At 29.6% G+C, this 20197-nt stretch overlaps 3 protein-coding genes across 3 annotated transcripts; all 3 read left to right on the top strand.

The window, feature by feature from the left end:
• Positions 1–4980: 4980 nt before the first annotated feature.
• On the top strand, positions 4981–6574 carry LOC125064403 (larval cuticle protein 16/17-like). Its single transcript, XM_047671393.1, has 3 exons — positions 4981–5074; positions 5647–5821; positions 6394–6574. Exons 1-3 carry the CDS (start codon positions 4981–4983, stop codon positions 6572–6574), a joined length of 450 nt encoding a protein of 149 aa, XP_047527349.1.
• A 1013-nt stretch (positions 6575–7587) lies between these two features.
• LOC125064401 lies at positions 7588–9001 on the top strand. The gene is made up of 3 exons (XM_047671392.1): positions 7588–7699; positions 7948–8092; positions 8602–9001. Exons 1-3 carry the CDS (start codon positions 7588–7590, stop codon positions 8999–9001), a joined length of 657 nt encoding a protein of 218 aa, XP_047527348.1.
• A 3672-nt stretch (positions 9002–12673) lies between these two features.
• Positions 12674–17897, top strand: LOC125064146 (cuticle protein 19-like). The gene is made up of 4 exons (XM_047670977.1): positions 12674–12767; positions 14738–14902; positions 17239–17335; positions 17510–17897. The coding sequence occupies exons 1-4, from the start codon at positions 12756–12758 to the stop codon at positions 17650–17652; spliced, it is 417 nt and encodes a 138-aa protein (XP_047526933.1). The 5' UTR covers positions 12674–12755; the 3' UTR covers positions 17653–17897.
• Positions 17898–20197: the final 2300 nt, after the last annotated feature.

Below are 20197 nucleotides of genomic sequence, written 5' to 3'. Positions count from 1 at the left end.
ATTAAAGGCCTTAACTATATACAAATAAGTTATAATACTTATTATAGGATTAGCACGGATATATTTAATAATGCAATATGTATAAATTGTTTTTTTTTTTTTGGATAATAGTGATCAGAAGTATATGATCTTATTTTTTAAGATAAAGATGGCACTGGTACAGATATGTAAGTGTATTTTATGTTCATTTGTTAGAATACGATATCTGTCATGTTTTTGTACTAAAACCGTTCTACGAAATGTGTTGCGTGTTCTGTTATAAAGTTTGCGTATATTAGTTTAGTAGTTTGTCAGGCAATTAAAGTATCTTCGGTTAATATAGATCACAATCTTAATTATGTATTAAAAATGGTAAATAAAATTAACCATATTTTAGTTTATATATATATTATTTTTTTAGGATATGTGTGTGTGATATTTCTTTTAAGATGTAGAATTTTCAATTTGTCATAGTACTTGATATTTTCACGATTTGCATCAGTTCATTTAGAGTTTATTACTTATAAGATGTTTGAATGAATGCATAAGAATCATTTATATAGGTTGTGAAGTTACTATATTGAGTCATTTGGGTATTGTGAATGCATTTCATAAGAGCCCTTGAATTATTGTATTCACTCATTGAGTCATTATTACGAAACATTTCTGTGTTTAATGTTTGTCCCAAATAAAAATGACGTAAGTTTTAATTTGGGAGTTAATTAGTTTCTGTAATCTCAAAGAATTATCGAAGTTTAGCGCACTTGTCTATATATATATATATATCGGAGCGTGGTTACTTTGGTTGTTGATTTGGATAATTAATGAATCGAGTAGTTGGCAATAATGTTTGATGGCTGATTTATTTATAAGAGCGGGTCACCCCGAATGAAGTTGTGAGTGTCATGGCAACGCGAGTCGTTATGTTTTGACAAGCTTCTCGAATGCGATGGTTGCTTGCAAACCCATTTGCTCTTAATCGAGATGAATTATTGTAATCCTTTGATATTATTGTGGTGTACGATTATTGAATCAATGAATACAGTGATTAGACGATATTAAATACGTTTTATTTTGTGAATATCTCCATTGTACGCCCACATAGTTTTACAAATGTCGGATCAATCCCCGAACCCAACTGTTCGGCATCCTGCTTCTCCGACATATATATATAAGTGTGCTATACAATGTCTGGTCTTTTGTCAATCTCATAAGGCTGTAGTTCTTGAGGACCTGTTTAAAAATTCAACGGATTAAAAAGTGTTTGAGTTTTTTTATCAAAAAAATTTCTGTATTAGTCCGAATTTGAAAGTTATATCAACTATGCCTCGAATAGTATGAAGTCGTAAGTCATGCGCATGAGTTCTCTCCGGTTGTGCCGGATTGCTGTTGAAGACAGTGAGAGATTACAGGGATAATCTGTGTTTGCGCACAAATTTATGGACTAAACTTGTTGAATGTTACCATTATATAAAAAAAATATTATCAATTTAACAAAATACACTAAATGATGAAAACGATTTTGTATTACTTTTTGAGTGACTTCTACACATAAATTAATATAAATTCCAAATATTTATACAGAAGTCACGAATATCAAGGAATTAAATTAAAATTAAGGAGCTTGAGCTGAGAGCTTGCGGTGCAACATGGTGGAGGTGACAGTTGCCTATATGACGTTGACATCTGCCAGTGCCACGCGATAGGGATGTGATATTATGCAATTCATTTTTATCACTAACGATGCTCGCAGCATAAATCTAGTTCTCATTAAAAGTGTTACACATGACATATGTATAGTAATTTTGAGTGGTATCCAAAATATATACCTATTTCGCTTCTCACTCGCTCTCTTTTTGTAAATGGAATTAACGCTGCCACTAAGAATGTTATATTAGAGCTTTATACTTAATTTATAATTATAATACTATTTTAACAAGAGTATCCGAATCAACTATTTAATACAAAAACAATAAGCGAGTACAGTGTTAAAAAGAACGGTTTTTTTTTTAAATATAAAATCATTGATTATTTATAAAATTTATTCATAATGCCATATCAGTATAATAAATATATCCTATAACATTTTCGGAAGTACAATCTATCAAGATAACTTAAAAAGCTCGTGGCAAAATGTGGGCGTCGCGAAAACACTGTCGGCTCTCACAAAGCCGTCTGGAATCCTTAATAGTAGTTTGATATACATCGTTGTTTTAATCTCGAAGCCTTTTTTGAAAAATAATATAAACTTGGCTATTTTTCAATTCGCTCTTTTTGACCATGATGACAGAAATATGAGTAATGTCGGAGAAAGTTAAAAGGACCGTAATATATCACTCTTTTAAGTTGATATTTATTTTAAATAAAATTCCATTAAGAATATAAATTTATTTTACATAAAAACTATTTTTTAAATCCTTTCAATTATTTTTATTTACTTATTTATATTTATTTATTCGTTTATTTAGACTTCTAGTTAAGGTACTTTTTGTAATTTATCTAAAAGAATTATAACACGGCTGGTCTTAATGGTCCATGAAATTTGAAACAAACAATCATGCAAACGACATTGATAAATTAGATTTGCTTAATATTTTTAAGGAAATATTTTGATAAGCCGAATAAATATTAGATGCCTCAGACTAATATTAGTTTTAAGAGACCGAATAAAATCAAATCTAATACCTACAACCTAGTTTAGAGCAGAGAAAAATATTGCTCATATATTTATAAACATAACGGAGTTCATATAATTAAGGTTACATGTAGAGAAGCAATTAAAGAGTCCGTTAACAAAGACTCGACTGACCATAAATCGTAGAATTCGCAAATTCGATCTGAGTAATCATGTTATCGTCAAAGCTACCGTTAACGACCTTAAAGAGCTTATCACCTCATAAATGTTGTTCCTTATCCTGTGCCTAATGGAATGACATCAGTGTAAGCGGATATGGACGGAATCGCCTTCACCCACAAAGACAACTGGCTTGTTTTTGCCGGCTAAAAACCACTAAAAGAAGCTGACAAAAGTTTAAACATGTTTAAGGCATCGTATCGTGAGGTTACACATATATTTCCTCTATGAGAGAAATTTGAGATATTGTTGTGTGATACAAAAATGGATTTCATTGTAAAGGTCAGAATATATTTCAATGTTATATTATATTTTTAATTTTTTTTTTTTAAATAAGAAAAAAGTATCAATTTTTTTTTTTGAAATTCAATTATAGAATCAATTTTTAGCAGTAAATTTCGTAATGGAAATTCGCTAAGTTTTCATGAAATTTGCATTTAAGAAATCAGTGTTGTAATATTTTATAAAAAACTTTTGCTATTTCTTATTACTCGTGTAGATTCAAATTAAAAAAAAACATTAAATTAGCTTTAAATTATTTAAAATGTTGTAAAAAATTATTACGAAATAAATGAAACAGTTTTATTCATTTTATAAATTGTAATGCAAATCGGTATTATAATATCAATACGAACATCATAAAATAATCTCCAAGAATTGTCGCTTATGCAATTTGCTTGTATTTTTCATCAGGAGAATAGTAAATTTTATCGTAAGCTATCATGTACCTCTCTAATGGCCTGACTAAATGTATTAAAGTCAAATAAATCTATATTAATTATAATATAGATGTATTTGTATTTTTTTTTCTTAATATTATACATTTACATTGATATATTGATTTATTTTATCGGTATACTATTTGAGTGTATTTATAATTCCAATTAAAGTAGAAAATACAATATTAGATTTAACATAAAAGTTTTTGTAAAGTATTTTTTTATAAACATCAGTGTAAGCGTTTAAATCCTCCTAAGTTGTTTGGAAAAACCGTCTTAGCTACAAGGAACTTGCCTTAAAATTAATTAATAGATTTATACTAATAGTCTCATTTGTACTTTAATTACAAGGTTCAAATAAAAAAAAAAAACAAGAGCATTTATAGTTTAATACACCGCTTCGCATAGATTAACACATACATACAGTTATGATACTCAATGTTCTAGTAATAAGAATTATAATCGCGTACAAATTTAAGCAAATCGACTAGAGATATAGTTAACATATGGGTAGTAATATTAATGATATGTAATAAATAAATAAATATAATTAGTACAATTTTGACACGAGATTAATAGTTCTTAGAACTCGGATAATTAAAGCTAAATAAATAATGATTACATTTCGGTGAAATATAAAAAGAATTATTTATTTGAATGTGTTTTTTTTTGTATTATACGATAAAATATTTATGTTTTAATGGATTTATGGAAACCTAATATTAGAGGTAGGATTATGTGTCAGTCTGTCTATTAAGATACTATCCACTCATAAAATATTGTACCGTCAAACAGCAATAAGTACTTATTATAGTTGGGTTTTGGTTAGTAGGGTGAGTGAGCCAGTGTAACTACAGGAACAAGGGGCTTAGTTTCGAAGGGTAGTGGCTTTTTGATGATGTAAGGATAGTAATATTTTTTTATTGTGTCCATGTATATGGGTGTTGATGACCAATTTCCATCAGTGACTCATTTGCCTGTTTAACTACGTATTTTAAATAAAAAAGAAGTAACATATTACCATGTACCGTAGGGGTTAGTGCAGGCCTATAATTACGGTTGTATAATTTGTTTGAATGATAAATTAACCAATTATATTATGGATGTAAAGGGTTAGCGACTTACATCTCGTGATCGGTAGCGCATTGAATAAGTGGTGAAGTTGGGCTCTTAAACATTGTAGTCCTGTTTACTATACAGTCTTTTTAAAAAAAAAAAATTAAATACACCTATATAGAGATACAAGGTCACAGAAGCAGTTACTAAAATATATTTGATGTTGAAAATGATTATTTTATAAAATTACTCTGATATTTCAATATTTGAATGATTTTATTAGTAGAATCAAAATATATTTTATTTCTGGAATATTATTCAATTGACTCACATAAAATAATGAACAACCTTTAGGTTATCGTGTTAGTGGCGATGTTATGTACTAACGAACTTAGAGCTGCCCCGAGAAAGCCGAGATTGAGTTCAGCAGCGCAGAATCCTAGCTATTACTACTCAAACGTCGACGGTGAGTAATAAAAACGATGACTTTTGATTCCATTATTTCTTATAACAGAATTTTCATATTTTATTATAAATCAATGCAATAGAAATATTAATTTCACTTGTTTAGTGAAACTATTTCTGCAATACATGCAATATTTTATAGGACTGATCTCTACATGCTATTGTAGTGGAAAAATGTGTGCACGATCTTACAGTTCTAAGCCCGGATCGGGCTAACTTATTGAGTTACTTTGTCAAGCAAGTATTAAATTAATGAATTACTTTGTCAAGCAAGTGTCCATTGTAGTTCAAAGTTTGTAATTTATCAGAATTTCTGTCTCATGTTAATTCGTTCATTGTTCGTCTGCACCTCCCCCGTAGTTCCTTGTGCGGTGCCGTCGGTAACAGAATTTATTTGTAGTCGTGCACATTTATAGGGACCTAAAATATTATCCCGCGTAATTCTGCTAGTGTTTGAGATTGTTTGTCGAAGCTGAATTTTAATTTATACTTGAAACTAAAAAAACTATGTAATGTTTTTCTTTTTTTTACATATTTATTATTCGCAGTAAATGAAATATTTGCCTAAATCAGGTGTACCAGGGACCTACTCATTCGGGTATGATATATTGGATCCAGAGACTGGAAACATTCAGTTTAGGACTGAGGAAAGATATCCCAATGGTACCGTCGTGGGGAGCTATGGGTACATTGATCCACGCGGCAGATCACGACGATTTGATTATGTTGCTGACGAGAATGGATACAGGTATTTTTATAAAATTATAATTAGCTACCGTACTAATTGAACCAGGACAAGATGATAACCATCTTTTTTTCTAAATCTTAAATTTTTATGTTATTGTTTATATCGAGAGCCGAGATGCCACAGTGGTTAGAAAGCGTGCATCTTAACCGATGATTTCGGGTTCAAGCCCAGGCAGGCACCATTGAATTTTCATGTGCTTAATTTGTGTTAATAATACATCTCGTGCTCGGCGGTGAAGGAAAACATCGTGAGGAAAAATGCATGTGTCTAATTTCAACGAAATTCTGCCACATGTGTATTCCACCAACCCGCATTGGAGCAGCGTGCAGCAATTTATTTTATGTTATCCCCCCGACAGACTAAAAATTATACTATATTATATAGTAACGTCTTTATCCTATTATTATATGAATCGAGAAGTATTCATGTTACAGATGAAATACTGCCACGTCATGTACAACCACAAACCTGCATTGGAGCAGTGTGTTGCCAAAGCTCCAAGCTATATTCTCAAAAGTATTGCAGACCCTACTCTGACAGTGGAAGTTTATTGATATTTATTTATTTTACAGAGTATCAAACGAAGGGCCAGTCAGTGAAAAATATGTACAAATAGCAGCTGATATAAAGAGTACATCAACGGAATCTTCGGTCTCGTGGAGCCGGCCAAGGAAAGTTAAAAAAAATAAGACGAAAACTCTGAAGACACCATCAAATGTTCTCGAACCACCACGTTTTACTTTTCTTGATTAAATAAAAATAAAAATTAAGAACATTTATTTTTTATTTTTTATAAACGTATGTATAATTGTATTGTGCTTAGAATTAAGTTATAATTGAATCTTTTTGCGTCACTAGAATTGTATTCAAACGTTACATATTAATAAAATATCTTTACATGTCATTTAGTTCTCATTGGGCTCAAAAAAGACTAATTTAAACATTATTTAAAGTATTTGATTATTTATATCGACACATTATATTATTTGAATTACGGTAAAAGTGATTTTTAGTTAGTGGCTCAGTGGCTTCATCACGTGACTTAAGCCCTTAGTCCAGCATTGGGATATAAACGGGCAAGTAAATTGAAATCTTTAGCTGTGCTATATTTTATTAAGTATCAAAAACTGCGATCGTAATCACAATTCCACTTTTCGTTTTTTGTTTAAGTTTAGGTATTTGTGCAAATGAAATTACTGTCTACTTTATATCAAAGCTGTGCAATAACTTATTTTATTCATATGGCTTTTAAATATGAGAAATACATACAGATTAAAAATAGAAATCTAGGCTGTATGATCATTGACCCATGCCTGTTCTAAATAAGGTAAAAGAAACAACAACAGGAAGTATTTTTCTGGCATTGTCGGCGTTATGTCATGTCAAACATTGATATGAGAACATTGAAGACATAAGCAATTATTACGTAGGAAGCTTGTATTCCCTTTAATAAACAAGCTTGGCTAAATAGCCTGGTGTAAGACAGCCAGGATATTTAAAACAAAACTATGATCATTTTCTTAAATGTATTGCTATATTTATTTATATACATAAATATTTCAATCGGTATGTTCAGATTTAATATTGTTTTTTTTTGCAGTAGAATAGGTGTGTAGATATTGCTGTAGATAATTAAAATACGATTGCTTAACTTATAAGCACGTGATTACGATTTGTAAATACAAATTCTTAACAAATGAGTGTTGATGTGGGTACAGGAGATTTTTTTAAATGGTGCTGATGTCATGATTTGACCGATTTCAGATATGCGAGAGACATATTATAGAGAACAAATGTATCCGCAAACACGTTGCATTGTCGTAATCCGATGGGACAGCAAATTCGACATGATCGAAATATTTCATGAAAAGACTTTACGTGCGTTCGATACGGGAATGTGAACACTACCAATTTCCAGACTATAGCCTACTACTGAGAATGTATACGACAGAAAAATCCAATAACATTTTAATAGTCGATTTGAAGTACCCTGTACTTTTTGGGTGTCGGCCCTTTGATTAGCCACTAGACCAGACTGTCTGTGTATCATTAATAATATTCAGCCCATTAATTATACATATATTTATACTTCGAATTTTATTAAACACATAAATCCTAAAATATAGGTATCCCCCTTAAGGAAAATATTCCACAAACGTTTAAAAACGAAAGGCAGTTTCCTAATGGTTCCGTATTAGGAACGTATACTTACAAGGACAAAGATGGCAGCCCAGTACACGTTAAATATTTTGCTGACGATTCTAGTTACAGGTAAGTTATAGTTGTATTAATGTCGATGTAAAATTTCTTTGAGCGCAATGAGTGTAATGTTTCAGGAATTAATTTGTTTCCAAATACATTAAACGTCACTGACGCAACGTATACGGAAAATGGGTTTCTCTTTAATCACGTGTACCACATTAGATGCATGTTCTCTTTTTAACACATAAACAACGCATCTTAGCATAATTGTTAACTTGCTCTAACCCAACATTAACATTTAATGTATTACTCGATAAGATAATAAGCGTGTAGTTAGAATTGTTTTATTAATTTTGTTTAAATTTACGTACGTAAGACTACATACGTATGTAAATAGGTGGAAATAAGTAACACTAACAGTTTCTAGCCATTCTCCTCAGTAGAATATACATTCCGAACTGATGGTAGCTTTAGTGTTCATTTAATCTTGTAAAGTCAAAAGTGAAACGTGTTTGTAAGAAAATGCTTAAATAATAATTTGATTTGTATACGTCATTATAATCAGTATTTATTTCTAGTGTGGAACTAAAAACCATTAAGGTCCTCGAAGGAAATCTTAAGCAAACTGAAAAGCAACAAGATCAAGTATTATCGAACGCTGATAATATGGAAACTTCAACCGATTTATTAATACCGGATGATTTTTTGAGTAAAGCCAATTCTATGTTGGCTAAGAATTATTATAAAAATAATACTTACAATCCTATATCGTACGACGTTTTAAATACCAATCTTAAAACTAAAAAGAATGAACACCAAAAACCTAATGATGAATATGAGATTTTCTTAGAAAATGTTCTAAAGCCATCTGATAAGTTCAATAAAGAAAAAGTTCGGGTGTACATCGACAAAAACAGACGCAAAATAAGAAATGTATCTAACAAATATAAGCCCTATGCATCTTTTAATCGTTTTTAAATTGTGTTTTCTAGTTAATACTTTTTATTTGTTGTTTAAAAGGGCTTTTTATTAATAAAGTATATTTACGTAATTACATTTTTTTTTTCAATTGTTTTATGCAATCTTTAAATCTTTGATAAATCGAATGTATTGTGATTATTATTTAAATCTATGTACTTTTAAACATATTTTATATAACGAATATTTATTCGATTAAACATTTTTTTCTACAAAATCATGATTGAACTTCAGCTGAAAGGCGGCATCAAATAATTAGAATATAAATGTAAATTACTTGATTAGGATATTGAACAAATAATATTAATTATATTTTTTCTTATAATACGGAAGACGTTGTGAAATATGCAACTAAGTAAATATATTCCGGCGCGTTTTAGTCATCAAGAGAGATATTGACAGGGTTGCCGCCTTTATACATATGTTGTAAAAATTATTTGTTTTTCCTTCTATAAAAATAAGATAATCTATTTCGTCTTTGTGATTTAACGGTAGATTCCACTCTAACGATTGTTACGCTATTACTATTTATGAATTTATCGAACACCTCGAAAACAACAGTGTATCTGCTTTATAGCCTGTTTTATGATATAATTCGTTATCGTTACAATGAGCTATTTAATATATTCAAATATTCCGTATTTCTCTTCATAGTTTGCCGACATGTCGAGGCTACCTGATGGTAATTACATACTTGTGTAAAACCAATCCTTATAATATCCATATGCTTCTAACCATGGAACACTGAATTTCAGGTCTCTCGTGTTTAAAACATTATGTTTGTGATTACAATGAACCAAACAACCTACAAATAAGCACTCAGCTATACAATATGATTAATTTTATTGACGTAAATTGAATTATGGTACTGATAATACGAAATTAGCTTAATAAATGCTTAATTTTCATAATATTTTATTGACAAACAGAAAATATTTAGTAAAAAAAAATTAATGTGGCTTCAAGCGTTATAGAAAATTGGCAGCCCTACACATGAGAAAATGCAGTATATGAGCCGTCCCTAAGTGTTCCAAGGCGTGCTCTGCCTGGCCTATTAGTTAGAAGTTAAGTAAGATTCGTATTGTATTTTGCTATTCCAATTGTTTACCTATGGTAATAGTTACTCGGGCTGATCTATTTCATATATATAATATGAGTATATATGTACTTATATGTTTATTGGTAGGGAAAGTGTTCGACTTTTGTAGTTCACTTATTCTTTAGATATATTTATGTCTATGATAATTTAAATTTTAATAAAAAGATCGAATATAATCTTGATTTCCTATTTGTACATTATTATACAAAAAATAAAGAGTATCTTGTATAAGTAGTAAGATGTGATAGAATTGTATTATAGAAAATAATACTTATGAAGAAATTTAAAATTTATATCTGTTCCTAGGAAATATTGAGGAATAAAAAATTTCCCGGTCAAATTCAAAATTGATGATCAGAGTTTTACAAAAAATCCATTTAGAAATAGCACATAATACGAATTTACTCAAATTGTTCTTTAAGAATAAACAATGTATATATTCTTTTTAAAATTCGTACTAATTTCAGTTTTTTTTATATAACTTGTTATATTCATACCGTAATAGAGAACAAAATTTAAAAAATCTGAATATATACAATATTGGTTGGTAATATTTTTTTTGTTCGCCTTTCATGTATTATTACACACATCGTTGTAAACAGAAAATCCTATAACAATATGACACTAATATGCGAACATTTTTACGTAAGTGGGCGCAATGTCAGCACACTTTCCTTGCTCAGCTTAATTATGTGACAATAGGAACATTGTAATGAATATACGAAAAGTCGAAAAAAAAATCAACAAAATTTTTGTATGAACAGGTTAATATTTCAAAGAATAATTTCACTAATGTCAATTTCTGAACATTTTATCACATTTATTTATTATTTTATAGAAAACAGACATATAGTTTTTTTATAAAACAAACGATGCGTGCGTGCGATACGAAAAAAACTTTCAGGGAGGGTATATATTTGTATACAGACGTGTGCGTTTTATTCAGAAAATTAGCTAATTTTCATGATTCTTTTCATTTCACGAAATAATATTATTTATAAAATATTAAGATACCGCCATACTTTAGTAAAAGTATAACCATTAATTATATATAATACCATTATTTTGTAGTTTGTGGTTGGTTGTTTGTAGTTGGTCAAAATAAAAATCTTATATAATTTTTAATTATGTAACCTTTTTACCTAGTTTTAATGAATGTAATGCTCTATTCATACGATGTACACCGTATCGGCCCGGAAGGAAGTGAGTGCTCATGTTTTTTACGAAATACTGCATCTGTAATTGATTATTCAACCATGTGCACACATTTAAACCGCCTTGTCTTGCTTTCAACTATGATAATAGAAAGAGGCGGCAATATAATCAATGAAGATTGCTCCAGTAATCGACGTGTAACAGGTAGAATAGATAAGTACATTACAATTTCTTGCGTTAAGATTCTGTGGAAAGGTATTCTTCGCACATTCTTTGTGCTATTAGTATTTTATAAGCGGATCATGATATAACCAGAGCGTATGATTGCAATATAACTTCATTTTCTTCGTGAATATATTTATGATATTTATTTTAGATGTATTTATATTTTTTAATAAAAAAAAAGTCTTTTTTATTTGGCATAAGAAACTTTATATAAGCTATGAGCTACCCTTTCCTGCTTCACTCGGATAAGGGTCTTAAAGGTAGGATATACAACATTATTAAATAACAATCGTAAAAAAAAAATCTTATTTATTTCCGGTTAAACAGTTTAAAATCTCGGTTTTTATGTACTGTAATATGCCGGTCGTTCTATTTATTGATGAAAATCGCGTTATAATTAATTAAGTAATTTAAAAGATCTAAGCTTTGTTACTTTGAAGAGATAAATCGGCATAATTATTCGAATGACTGACAGAGCCCAAAATTAGCGCGAAAAACCATACAAACATCTACTATATAATAAAGATCTTATGTACTTTAAATTAGATTACATACATTGACGATGTATTTCATTAGGGTTCATTGCCGATTATTCTCGATATAATCTACATTTAAATTGAATGTAAAGTTACCATAACATTGAATTAAAACCTGAAATAAATATGACAGTTCAAAAGCCTATATGTGCCCATTTGAATAAAGAATATTCTGACTGATACTTATTCTATAAATAAAATTACTGTTATAAAATTTGATCCAATATTTAATTAGTTACGTTAGATAGCGATATTTATAAGATTTTTGTTCATTATATTATTATTTTAAATTTAACCTAAATATAAAATGATGTGTCAAAATATTGTCAAAAAAAAATCATTTGTCATTATTTTTATTTTATCGTTACTTGCTTTACTAAAAGTTTTTTTATAAACACGACCTTATTATGATATATTGAGCACATTATAATGAAATTTGTGTTCTGTATCTGTTTAACAAGAAATTATTAGATACTATTTTAATATTCTAAGCTCTCGTTTAGTCCAGACATAATCATAGAAAAGTTGTGATGACATTTTTGTAAATAAACAGCAAGTATGTATGTATTTTTCAATGGCTAAACCCACCACCCGCTCTACGTATCTACTTTCATATATAATCTTCGTTAAGTTTCACTCAATACACACGTTAACAAGCCTTCGACTCGAGTGGATTTTATTATTATTGAAATATAGTTTTGTGAATTCATTAAAGAGATCCTAATAGAAATTATTAATAATGGCAGTTAAGGTAAGATTAATAACATATTAATTTTAATAAATCGTACGGTTGAAACAATAACGATTAATATATTGATAAAAAATAAACAAATATGCCGAATTGTATTTAAAAATAAATAATGAGAGTTTTCTTTAAAAAAATACTTTATAATTCAAACAATATTAAAGACTTTTTACTTTTTGCATTAACATATAGTTTAATAAGATATAATAAGCTATTACGGTATATATTTTTAGATAAATAATTAATACAAAGATGATTTTGTCTGATAATTTTCGATATGGATTAAAGGAACTTCTGTCTAGACATAAATCTGTGGTAATGAAATGTTTACCCTGACACGCGTCATAAAGGCAATAATATAAATTTTTAATTGCAATTGGACTTTTTCAATTGCATTCCTTATATTTATGACTCTTAAAAGGTTTGTATTTTTAATTTGAAATGCTGTCTGTATGTAAATAGACGTAAATATCTACACACATCAGCGACTTTAGACAAATGCACTCGATCAAGTCAAAGCGTTTCTATCATCGGTTTTTAGCAATCTTATTAAATACTTATATAATTTCGATATATTTTGGAGTTATCTACAAACGAATTTGTCAAACTTATGTAACTTGTCTAAGTTCGCAAATCACTAAACGTCGTCCACTTAACCTAATGCTTCGAAGTATAACTTTACCTTATTGCATGAGTTTCACTTTTAATACCAACTCTGTAATAATGTTCACTATATTTTAAAGAATAATCGTGCGTTTCCATTGAAATGGTTTTTGATTTCTATGTTTGCAATTAAGCGTACTAAAAATACAGAACAAAATTGTATTTTCTGTAGATAACATGAAAGTTATTGGAATTGATAATAATAATACTTGGTGGTAGGGCTTTGTGGAAGCCCGTCTTACCACCCACTCATTAGATATTCTACCGCCAAATACCAGTACTCCGTATTTTTGTGTTCCGGTTAGAAGGGTGAGTGAGCCATGGTAATCAGAGGCACAAGGGACATAACATCTTAGTTCCTAAGGTTGGTGGCGTATAGGTGATGTTAGGAATGGTTAATATTTCTTACAGCGCCTTTGTCTATTTGCGGTGGTGACCACTTACCATCAGGTGGCCCGTATGCTCGTCCGCCAACAAATGCCATAAAAAAACCCTTTCGTATAGACGCAGCTTTATACCGTCTTGATTTAAACAACAACAATCATTGTGTAACAATTATGACAATTATTGAAAGTTCTTGGGAAAAATTCGTAAAATAACACCTCGATTTCTTCGAAACACCACAATTGTACAGCGCATTGTCAACGAGTAATGACGAAACGTGTAGTGTTATATAATAATGGGCTATTATGTTTTTTTAAAGATGAATTAATCTTTACAATGTATGTGAATTATTCAGAGTTTTTTGGTTCTTTTATAGTTCAATGTTTACATTACTTTTCTTATATCACTTTCAAAACAATAAATAATAAGTATGCATATAACTCTAACAATTGTTAGAGAAATACATAATGTTGGATTTTACAGGATTGCATTCATGTATGTTTTAGGAAATAATGCAGTTGGTTTTCTTCTTATATATATAAAGTAATATACCACCATAAACACTAAATTTGCCGGTGATGTTATCATTATTTAACCTGAATATAGAAAAAAAAACTTGAGTTTCTATTTCGCTCTAAGGCATTGTTTAACGTTTTACTCGTTGGCATGAGTTGGCATGGTTGTTTATTTTACTCGAAGGAGTGGTTATTTTTTTCAAATTTAAATAAAAATACTCCAATGGCATAAAGTTTCACCATTTTCATCGCTATAACTAGTACACAAAAGAAACCGAATTATTTTTTGAAAATGGATTCTTTAGATGTAACCTCAATCCACTGTTTTCTACTCTTATGACTTAAATATAATATTATACGAATTAAAATTTTGGTAGTGTTTACGTTTATATTTATGTTATCTTTATTTTTCAGAGTGTGATTCTAGCCTCAGCATTAATAGTATGCGTATATGGACGTGTGTTTACATATCTGAGGCCTTTGGAATACCAACCGTCGTCGACCCTCATTCACGCCCAACCGAAACTTGCTTACGACCTGCATCATCAGATACCTGAAGACGAGCATGTGGACTATTATGTGAGTACCTTCCGAAATGTTTCAAAACGAAAACTAAAAATAGTTGGAACTCATTTACAAATGCGCAAAATGTCTGTTAAGTATTTTTTACGAGAAACTTCAAAGACAATTTGGACAGCTTAAATATATTTATTGAAGTTAACCTTACATTGCAAATACATTTATTAAGGCGAGAATTATTTAGGTTGAAACAATTACCAAATTAATAACTAGCTTTTTTATCAGTACACAAAAATATAAACTAATTCCACGTAGACAGAGTAACAGATGTAACAGATGATGATATAGGAAGAAGAATACGAATTGAATGTTGATGAAAATGGTTATGTTTTGATGTCATAAATCATATTATTATTATTGAGTATGATAGTATTATATTATTTAGACGTTAAATATTATTTTAATAATAATTGATTAGAACGTTTTTCGAGTTAAATATCAATCGATCTAAGCATAGGATGAACGAATCAAATATTGGTTAAAGTAAATATAACTGAAACTTTATCCTCTCAAGAAGACGGTTTTGAGAAGCATTTGGGAGAACTTCATTCGGATTATAGAATAAACTAGCGACATGAAACTCAATGAATGAATGTAGCCTGTGATATTTAGTTAAGATCCATGTATCTACTTTACTATTTAGAGTCCATTTTCCTATTTTATTGCTCAAGGTAATTAGTTTAAAGTAAGCAATAAAGTGTCCAATAAGATATTGAGTAATTACTTAAATGTATATTTTACGCAAAAAAGAAAGCGCAATATGATGCGTAACATTTATTTAAATATGCGGACTATTCAATTCCGAGCGAAACTGACGCGGAATATTTTATTTTGTATTATCAATGATGACATTTGTTATTTAATTGAAAACTTTCCTTCTTGTGATTATTTTAACATAAAGCTTAAATTATAATGACACTGAAATAGAGATCGATGTCTCGATAAAAACATCGTACCTACTCGTATATTAATACTGATTGTTTATTTTTTAAGCTGCCTAAAACTCTTTCGGCAAGCTAAAAAATCGGAAAATTAAGAAGTATAGTAAAATGTTAATGTTAAATGTATATTAAATGACCGGTATTATTTCTTATCAATCAAATGGTATTATAAAGATTTAACTTCTAAATAATAGCAGTAATAAAATACTTATTAGAACATTTATAAAAATAAAAAGAAAGTGTGATGACAAAGTTTAAGCGTTTATTTTCGAAAGCAAAAAAAAAAATTACTATCGCACGATCCTTATTTCGCGGTTTTAATCCGCAGTATATAAATCGCACCGTCTTTTATGCAGTGTGGCAGTGGCCTAGATATTACCATGACGAATAGTGGTTGATTATTTCCAAGACACTCATTGTTAGATCGTAAATTTAAACAATAGATAATTATGGCTCAGTAGCGTTTTACTGCATGGTATAGGAGGTAAATAAAATCCGTAAACAGGAACCAACAAACAAGATTGTACTTCCGGGCTAACGTTTAGTTCTATCACGTTGACAGTCTCATCCCAAGGTACTTACTTTGGGCGATAGATATATTGCAATAAATTTTTTTTTTAATAACTGCCCTTGCGTGATATGTGTAATGTTTCAAGGTCAGATCTAGTTCAATTTTAGTAGCGTTTGAGTTAACTTTTTTGAATCTTAAATATTTTATTTAGATTGTGTGTAATATAAACCTTTTAATTTAATAGTGTTATAATATCAGCAGCGGTCTTGTACACTGCATCAGTCTGTGTATTTTAGATTGTGTTTAAAAAAAAAACCACATAAATTACAAACATTTTAATTGTCAAGTCTTCACTTTAGTTATCTGAATAATTTTTTAAGGTTGAATTAAACGCTATAATTTTATAACTTAAGACTGGTAATACGAAAGAAGGTAGTTACGAGTATGTTATACAAGTGCTTTGATTAAAGCGTTTTCTCTTTTTGTAGTGATATCGATACTTTAATCGTATAATATATTTTTATCTATAAGGAAAAATGGATCTTACGAGAAACAAGTTACGAGAGCTTTTGTTCTGTAGCTTATAGTCAGTAGATACCTTTTTCCTTTGGATTTTCTGCTGTTGTGATATTTTATTAAACAACGAGTTTATTGATTTGCAGGATAATTTTAAAATACTCATCGAATTCCAGTAATTGTATTTGAATTTAATGTGGTCGATTTAATTATTTGTCTGGAATTTAGTATTTTTTGTAATGATACTTCCTCCTCCAGTTCATTTTATTGCCAACCACATATTGGATGTTCATTTATTTTTTTATCAATCCGTTTGAAATTTGTATTTTTTTTTAAAATAATAATTAAGGAAAATGTTGTTTTTTTAGGCATACCCGAAGTATGTATTCAAATATGGAGTGAACGATTTTCACACTGGCGACATTAAAACTCACCACGAAAGCCGAGACGGTGACGTCGTTAAAGGTATTTATTTGATTTTATTTTAGTGTATGTTTTGGTTATAAAAAATACCTGAATATAGATTATTAAAAAAAAATATTTTAGTTTTTTTTTTAAATTTCCTAAAGAATCAAGGGCTCAAACCTTGGGTACTAATATGTTCATATCATACTAATTGTTTCATATAAATCTCCACAGGCCAATACTCAGTCGTAGAGCCTGACGGTTCAATTCGCACTGTGGACTACACGGCTGACAAACACAGCGGTTTCAATGCGGTCGTCCACAAGACTTCCCCTATATCTGCACACGAGGCTGCGCATCTTCATCACATTCACTAAGCTATACTAAAATTAAACTTTGATTTGTTCGGTAGGCATATTGCAGATTTTTTTGGTTTTAAACTTGTATCCATTATAAATATATTGCTTCGCGTAGGATACGTATCAAAACACGATTCATCTAAAAATACGCTGATAAAATCTGAAGTGTGCGTTTGGTTTTTAACATATTATGAGATCAATAATTTTTCCAACGATCTCTTACATCGTTTTTAAGTGTTTTTTTATTTATGTATTTAAGTTATGTTACACAAAGTACCTGATGATTGTTGATAAAATTATAATTAATTATTTTGTTTGTTATTAGTAATAATATTAGAATATTTATCGATTTTTGTTGTTACTTTATTATTTAATCGAGTATTAAAATATATGAGTACTTTTTAAATTATTTTTCTTTTTTAATACCTATTTATTTGTGAAATAAACGTGGATAGGTAGATAACTCATAAATATGTGTCTTTATGAGTTATACTATATTAGTAATTTAAATTTCTATCCTTGAATTCATTGAGCAATTGCAATGACAGTGCAAAAAATAGAAAATGATGTTTAGAGTCTTAAAACTTATGAAAACATAATCGGTGAAGCTTAAGATTCTCCACGATACAGTTAAATAATAATCTTCATATTCAACATCCCTGTTGAAGAACTTGCACTAAAATAACCTTGAATGTTATGAAAATTTTTATTTATCTTTATAGTTTCGACAAATTCGTATAATTGATTAATTTTATTTATATCTATTTAATTAGGCTTATTGCTACTTGTTAACTGTCTTACTGAATAAAACATGCTTGATCCTTCGTCATCCAAGCCGAGGAAGTCATGGCACTCTTACCTTTATTCGGTTCATAGAACTACGTTAAGACCAATTTCATATCGTTATTCCTCATTGTTGTTGAAGCAGTTTCGATCTTCCGTATGCAAAGGGCGGTTTAATCGCATCACAGGTCAAACTTGTCCTTCAATACATAATCGTAACTCATTATCATACAAAGTATGTATTGTTTACTGAAAAGTTCACACGATATGTAATTATTGATTATATACGTAAAAATAATATAACAATAGAGTATAGATTTAGTGGTACAGTGTGTACTGTACTGCCTTGAAGATAAATAACATAGACATTAAAATTATTCCTTTACAGGTCTACTTAACTACTTTGAACTTGTAGGAGTGTGATCTAGATTTTATCTTGCAGTCATTTTTTGTAATTAATTTAAGCCGTTTAATTTGAGTTAAATTTCAAATATGAATTTTTATCTCTAATATCTGTACCAAATATTTATTATGCGTCATTTAAAAAATCATTTAAGCTAAATGACGACAAGTGTTTTAATTTTTGAATAGTCAATTAAAGTCAAATTTATTTTGTTCTTGCACTGAATTTGGCCGTTCGTTGACCGTACCGTATCTTTTACTTTTACATAAGCCAAACTAGACTAGCGTTTCAGAACCTGAAGGTACGCTCACGTAATAATTATTTAGATTGTCTTGTTGAAGAAGATTTTCGAAAACAAATGAATTAGAGTAGGGACCGTGTCGTTTTATATTTTATTCTCTATCAATGAACCATATACGTTCCTGAGGGTTGTGGAGGTTAAATAAGACCACGGGGTTCCAATACGGGTTGCGATTAAAAACCATTTATACTATATTGTTATTTAAATGCCAAGACCACAGGTCCGAAAATTGTAGGTTCTAGCCCCAAATCGAGTCATGTAACAAAGATCAATAAATTCTCAGTCAAAATAAAAAAAAAAAAAAACCGACTATACAATGTAAGTACACAGTATAAGTGTAAGCAAGTGTTTTCCTCGGAAAGCACGTACAACGGTTGGTCCCACGCCTGAATTCTTTTCACTCGCATTGGGTTAGCAAATCCAATGGATTATGAGAGTAAGGGAATACAAAGTCAAGTGCACTTTCTACGTTTGCGCGCATATTTGCGATATAATTAGTCCTGAGAATAGCCGTGGCTGAACGAACGATTTTAGACCTATTGTCGTGAGTCGTTCGGAAATATAGTAAAAGATTTCTTAGCACAAATAAACAAAATCGCAGGAATCCACACAGCCCAAGAACATTATTTCCTAATTTTCTTAAGCAATTACTGTTTCCTATACATAGGCGTATCATTAAGCAAGGAGTGATTACTCAGTAATCACGGATTGTTTTCGTTCACACGTAAATAGGTTTACTAGGAGCGTAGATGCGTTTAACTCTGGTGAAATTAAGACCTCTATTACAATTGTCGATTACTCGATTTAGTTTTGATGAATTTCGTTAGAACAGAGATTATATTAAAAAATTATTTGTTTTGAACATTAAAATAGAATGAGTTGAAGAGAATTGTTTCACATGTCATTATGTTAACTTCGTCTAATCAATTTATAATTTTAAAATTATAAATTATATTTAGGAGTATATTTTTATTTTTGTTTCCTTTTCCTATTTGGAATATGCAATGGTCGTGATTATACAGCCATAAATATTTTAAAATACAATCCAATATTTTTATTTTATTTTTCAGCGAAAA

Source organism: Vanessa atalanta, chromosome 5, assembly GCF_905147765.1.
Source record: "Vanessa atalanta chromosome 5, ilVanAtal1.2, whole genome shotgun sequence".
In the NCBI taxonomy this organism is placed as follows: Eukaryota; Metazoa; Arthropoda; class Insecta; order Lepidoptera; family Nymphalidae; genus Vanessa; species Vanessa atalanta.
Note: the sequence above shows the minus strand (reverse complement) of the source record. Positions and strands in the feature narration are given on the sequence as shown.

Excerpts from the sequence above, each read along its gene's own strand:
- LOC125064403 (XM_047671393.1), top strand. The coding sequence starts at position 4,981 with ATGTTATGTACTAACGAACTTAGAGCTGCCCCGAGAAAGCCGAGATTG. Across the intron at positions 5,075-5,646 it reads TTACTACTCAAACGTCGACG|GTGTACCAGGGACCTACTCA; the intron begins GTGAGTAATAAA and ends TGCCTAAATCAG. Across the intron at positions 5,822-6,393 it reads GCTGACGAGAATGGATACAG|AGTATCAAACGAAGGGCCAG; the intron begins GTATTTTTATAA and ends TTTATTTTACAG.
- LOC125064146 (XM_047670977.1), top strand. Across the intron at positions 14,903-17,238 it reads ACGAGCATGTGGACTATTAT|GCATACCCGAAGTATGTATT; the intron begins GTGAGTACCTTC and ends TTGTTTTTTTAG. Across the intron at positions 17,336-17,509 it reads AGACGGTGACGTCGTTAAAG|GCCAATACTCAGTCGTAGAG; the intron begins GTATTTATTTGA and ends AAATCTCCACAG.
- LOC125064401 (XM_047671392.1), top strand. The coding sequence starts at position 7,588 with ATGCGAGAGACATATTATAGAGAACAAATGTATCCGCAAACACGTTGC. Across the intron at positions 7,700-7,947 it reads ATTTCATGAAAAGACTTTAC|GTATCCCCCTTAAGGAAAAT; the intron begins GTGCGTTCGATA and ends CCTAAAATATAG. Across the intron at positions 8,093-8,601 it reads GCTGACGATTCTAGTTACAG|TGTGGAACTAAAAACCATTA; the intron begins GTAAGTTATAGT and ends ATTTATTTCTAG.